Raw genomic sequence first — 5,661 nt, 5'->3', positions numbered from 1 at the left:
GTAGTGATACTGCCTCGGAAACCCAAGGAGGGGTCGCTATGAGTCAGGGCTGACTTGATGGAACATAACAACAACAACTATCTGCAATATTATGAGCCCATCCTTAAGATGTATAAGTGGGTCCAGGCCTCTTGTAGTGTTATTACACATCATGCCCCAGCCCTCTGCACCTGAGGGCTACAAGCATCTCGTGAACATCTTTCTATGGTTGTTTCCAGTCAATCAGAAGAAATATGTGACTTTATCTTTCACCTTTCTTTGCTCCTGGGAATTGCTTCCTTCCATGCAATAGACACCAATGCACAGTAAAGCAAAGCCCTGCTCCATGCCAAGTACACACAGAGGCAGGACTAGCTCATTTTTATCATCAGGAATTAATCATCCACATTTTTCTTAGGAAAGGAGACTTTCACAATGAAAACTGATCAATTTCTTTGGAAATCTGAGAACCACTGATATCCTCTTCACCTTGGGTTATCCAACAACCATCCCATAGGTTGAATAAGGAAACTCAGTTACAAAAGAAAGCTTGACTATCTACCGGGGCAAAATATCTTGAACAATATTTTTAAACAGACAAATTACAAATTTTAACGGAGATTTTTAAGTGATTTCTTTAAACAAAAACAACAAAAAAGTATGTATGTATTTGGGGGTTAGTTACTTCCCTCACTTACCCTACAGAAAAAAGCCTAAAAGGTATGCCTATACTTAAACTTGATTAGTGGTATATGAAAGCAAAAAAGGAAAACAAAACATATTCCTCATTAATGTTACATTCTCCTCCAAACTCATCAACTAATTGTTTTTTATTCATTTGCTGAGTGAGAACTTCAAAAGAGCCCAAGAGTGCATATTTCACCTATATTAAGTACAGAACATTTGCAATGGAGGTAAAAAATCTTGGTTGGAAAGAATGTACAAAAATGACAAATTCAAAAACCATGATAACTTGGCCATGAGGAAACAAGCCACTCCAAAGTTGAGCAAGGTAAGTGTTAAGAGTAATAGAACTAATCCATGTAGCTGCTCATTTATATTGTGGTGTGTACTGCGGAGAGATGTGGGTTTTAGAGGTTTAAGGAGTTAAACATTTTTAGCTCCCTCATTAGATTTTTCTCAACTGCTCATTTGTACACCAGCCTCCAGTCTTCAGATGCTTCATGGATAACTGGATTTAATCATCACTTTCAAAAGGTGATATGATCCATGTCAAAACATTAAAAACTCAGCAGTCTGGTGAATGTAACCAGAATAGTAATTCATCACTTTAAATATTGATAAAGTAGGTAGGTTTTGCTACTGGTTGTGAATACATTGAGTGCTCTGGCAGGCTATGTGCAAAGGCTTCTAGGAAATTAAGCCAACAGGGCTCATCCTGAGTATGTCTTCCCTTCACCTCTAACATTCAAGAGTAAAACAAGGCAAGAAAGAGGGAGATATGAGGGATGGAGGAAGCTCATCCAATTTTTACCAGGCAGCCAGTGGGAGGTGTGATAGGTCTTAAGGCCTTCTTATATGTTAATTTATGTACATCAATGAGACTCTATCTTTGTACAACACCATCAGAGAAAAGAAAAGCTCTTTCTCATCCCTGTACTGGCTGCCAGGATCTAGGCTCTTGCTACATGCAGATCAGTTAAGTTGCCATAGTCTCAGCTCTGACTTATGAAAGCACTATGCATGTCAGAGTAGAACTGTGTTCCATGGGGCTTTTAATGGCAGATATTTTGGAAGTAGATACCCAGGCCTTTCTTCGGAGGCACCTCTAGATGGACTAGAAACTCGACACTTTTGGTTAGCGGCCAAGCACAGTAACTGTTTGTACCACCCAGGCGACTTACCGGGAGCAGAAACTCCCTTCTTTTAGTCCATGACAAAGCATAGTAGCCCAATGCTTTGTTCCAGGAAGAGATCCGAATTGAAGAACAATTGCAGCATCACCCAATGCAGAACAATGTTGCAGGATTCCCGACCTGCCTGCTGCCAGCACACCCAGGGCCATACTCTCTGAGACTACTTAAAAATTGACCAGCCCTGTGAAGCTGTCTGCAAATATGGGAAGGGAGAACATGGGCTCTAGGGTCCTATTTGTGTAGGTGCAACGAGTTAAGGTGCTCTGCTGTTAACTGAAAGATTGGAGGTTCTAGTGCACCCAAAGGTACTTCAGAAGAAAAGCCTGGCCATCTATTTCTGAAAAATCAACCACTGAAACCCTGTGAAGCACAGTTCTACTCTGACATATATGGGGTCATCATGACTCAGAGTGGACTCAACAGCAACTGATTTTGGTTGTTCCTGCCAGGTCTTTGAGGGAAAACCATGATCTGTCCACTTAAGAAAGGGTAAGGAATCAGCCTTACCTGCAGAGCTTCTTGCGATCCCAAAACTTTGGCATAGAGTTCACAAAGTTTTTTCAGCCTATTAAATAAAAGACAATAGGGAGTCACCAATCCTCTCATACCAAATGAGTCTATGAGCCACTGCTTCCACTCTGAAATTTCATTTTAATTTTTTAAAACAAGGCACATTGTTCTATTTCAAATGTTTTAAATCTATGCAGTCGACAATATTATTACAGAAAATACAGTGAGGAGTTGCCTGGATTGCTAGGGACACGGGGCAATGCATTCAAGGAAATGCATTGTGTTCCTCTGAAGTGTCAATCAACCTGCTAAGCAGTGGAGATTCTGGGAAGATCAAGACATGGACCGTACCTGCCTGCCTTCTTTCTGGCCTCAGCCCACTATGAGACAGTGGAAAGATTCAAGGGCAGGAAAAGCTTGGAATTCTGCTTCCACCTCTCAAAAACTGTGAGACTGTAAGCAGGTAACTTAAGCTCCCTGAGCTTTCACTTTATTTACAATCTACCATAAATTTTACATTAATAACTTAAAACATATGGTCCCTAATAGTTGCATCAGCATCACCCAGGCACTGTTAGCAATACAAATTCTAGAGCCCCACTCTAAACCTACTTAATCAGAAACAGGGGTATGGCAGCAATCTGTGTTTTCATAAACTTTCTAGGTAACTCTCAAGTTTGGGAGACACTGCTATAAAGCATATTAAATGGCTAGCCCAATAACCAGTATATAACAAATGCTCAATAAATTATAGTTCTTAAGAAATTTAATCTAACAGGGGAATTGGAAACAAACCAAGAGCTATAATTAGTCACTTAATATATTATAGAAACTATTATAGAGATTAAGGTGCTCTCTGGCGGTGCAGTGGTTCATCAAAAAGAACATTTCAAGATCTATCAAGAAGTACAGGGAGCTCTGGTAGCATGGTGCCTAAGGCACATGACTGCTAACCAGAAGGCTGGTGGTTCAAACCCACCAGTCACTCCTCAGAAGGAAGGTTGGGCAATCTACTTCTGTAGTGATACTGCCTTGGCAACCCACAGAGAGGTCGCTATGAGTCAGGTCTGACTCTATAGCACATAACAACAACAAATCAAGAAGTACAAAGTTGTCAGTGACAGAATAATATCCATACACCTAAAAGGAAGACCAGTTAATACAACTATTATCCAAATTTATGCACGAACCACTAATGCCGAAGATTGAAGGTTCTTAGCAACTTTGCAGTATGAAACTGATCAAACATGCACTCAAGATTCTTTGAATAATTACTGATGATTGGAATATTAAAACTGGAAACAAAGAGGGATTGGTAGTTGGAAAATATGGCCTTTTTAAAATATAACTTTTTAATATGATTTGGGTGAAAGTTTACAGAGCAAATTGATTTCCCATGTAGCAATCCATACAATTTTTGCTTTGTGACACTGATTGAAATATCCACAATTTAACAGTACTCTTCCCAGTTCCACCCTGTGTTTACTATTTCCCTTCACCTTCTTTCCTATCCCTTCCTGCCTTCTGAGCTTTATCCCTGGGCAAATACTACCCTTGTGATCTCATATGGTTGATTGTTCGAAGGAGTGCATATCTCTGTGGCCTTATTATTCACCTTATAGGTGTATTATTTGCCTGAAAGTTGAGTCATGGGGGTACGTTCAGTTCCAGGCCTGAAGGGTGTCAGTGGGCCATAGTGTCCAGGTCTCACCAGTCCCTACCAGACCAGTAAGCCTGATAACTTTTATTATTTTGAGTTTTGTTCCACAATTTTCTCCCACTCTATCTAAGACCTCCTATTGTGATCCGTTCAGAGGGATCAGCAGTAGTTGCCTGGCACCATCTAGTTCTGGTCTCAGGATTGTGGAGGCTACAGTTAATGTGGTCCACCAGTCCCTGAGACTAATTGTTTCCTTGGATCTTTGATTTTCTCCACTCTTCTTTGCTCCAGAGTGGGAGACACCAATAGTTGTACCTTAGATGGCCACTTGCAAGCTTTAAAGACCCCAGTCACTACTCACCAAAGTAGGATGTAAAATATTGTCTTCATGGACTATGTTGTGTCAATTAACCTTGATGTCCCCACAGACTGTGGTCCTGAGCCCCCAGGCCCAGTGACCCATTCCTTCAAGGTATTCATTTACGTCTAAGAAGTTTTCATACCTTTTCCCCATGTATGCTCTACTATATTCATGGATATATTTACAGGATACATGGATACATATATAGAAATATCCTTTGTGAAATATATACATATATATATATACACATGCACACATATACATATATATATATTCATATATATATGTATACACACATACATGTGTGTATACACACATTTGTGTGTATGTGTATGTATTTATATATACATATATAAAATGAAGAAATGTGCAAAGACTTGGAGTTAGAAACCCCAAATGGGGAAACACACTCAGAATTTCTCAAGCTGAAAGAACTGAAGAAAAAGTCCAAGCCTCGAGTTGCAATACTGAAAGATTCTAGGGAAAAATATTGAATGATGCAGGAAGCATCAAAAGAAGAAGGAAGGAATACACAGAATCACTGTACAAAAAAGAATTGGTCGATGTTCATCTATTTCAGGAAGTGGCATATAATCAAGAACCAATGATATAGAAGGAAGAATTTGAAACTGCACAGAAGGCATTGGCGAAAAACAAATCTCCAGGAATTGATGGAATACCCACTGAGATGTTTCAACAAATGGATGCCATGCTGGAGGCACTTACTCATCTATGTAAAGAAATTTGGAAGACAACTACTTGGTCAACTGACTGGAAGAGATCCATATATGTGTCCATTCCAAAGAAAGGTGATGCAACAGAATGTGGGAATTATTGTTCAATATAATTAATATCACACGCAAGTAAAATTTTGTTGAAGGTAATTCATATATATAATGAATATATAGGAGCTCTGGTAGCATAGTGCCTAAGGCACTTGACTGCTAACCAGAATGCTGGCAGTTCAAACACACCAGTCACTCCTTGGAAGGAAGTTTGGGCAATCCTACTTCTGTAGTGATACTGCCTCGGAAACCCAAGGAGGGGTCACTATGATTTGGTGCCAACTTGACGGTACATAACAACAACAACAATGAATATATATATATGTGTGCATGTGTGTGTGTACTCGATGGAACACAACAACAATAACATATGTACATATACACACATATATATGTATATATGGAAACAAAGAAGAATCACCGGTAGTTGGAAAATTTGGCCTTGGTGACAGAAATAATGCTGGAACTCGTATGGTAGAATTTTGCAAG

At 39.6% G+C, this 5,661-nt stretch overlaps 1 protein-coding gene across 1 annotated transcript in view; it reads right to left on the bottom strand.

The window, feature by feature from the left end:
- MAOB (monoamine oxidase B) overlaps positions 1 to 5,661 on the bottom strand; it is a 155,898-nt gene that overhangs the window by 13,875 nt on the left and 136,362 nt on the right. The window contains exon 10 of the mRNA XM_007955610.1: positions 2,364 to 2,421. Within this exon, the coding sequence (XP_007953801.1) occupies positions 2,364 to 2,421 (58 nt within the window). The remainder of the gene's footprint in view (positions 1 to 2,363; positions 2,422 to 5,661) is intronic.

This window comes from Orycteropus afer, unplaced genomic scaffold, assembly GCF_000298275.1.
Source record: "Orycteropus afer afer isolate SDZICR_OR568_19922 unplaced genomic scaffold, OryAfe1.0 scaffold00517, whole genome shotgun sequence".
NCBI classification, from domain to species: Eukaryota; Metazoa; Chordata; class Mammalia; order Tubulidentata; family Orycteropodidae; genus Orycteropus; species Orycteropus afer.
Note: the sequence above shows the minus strand (reverse complement) of the source record. Positions and strands in the feature narration are given on the sequence as shown.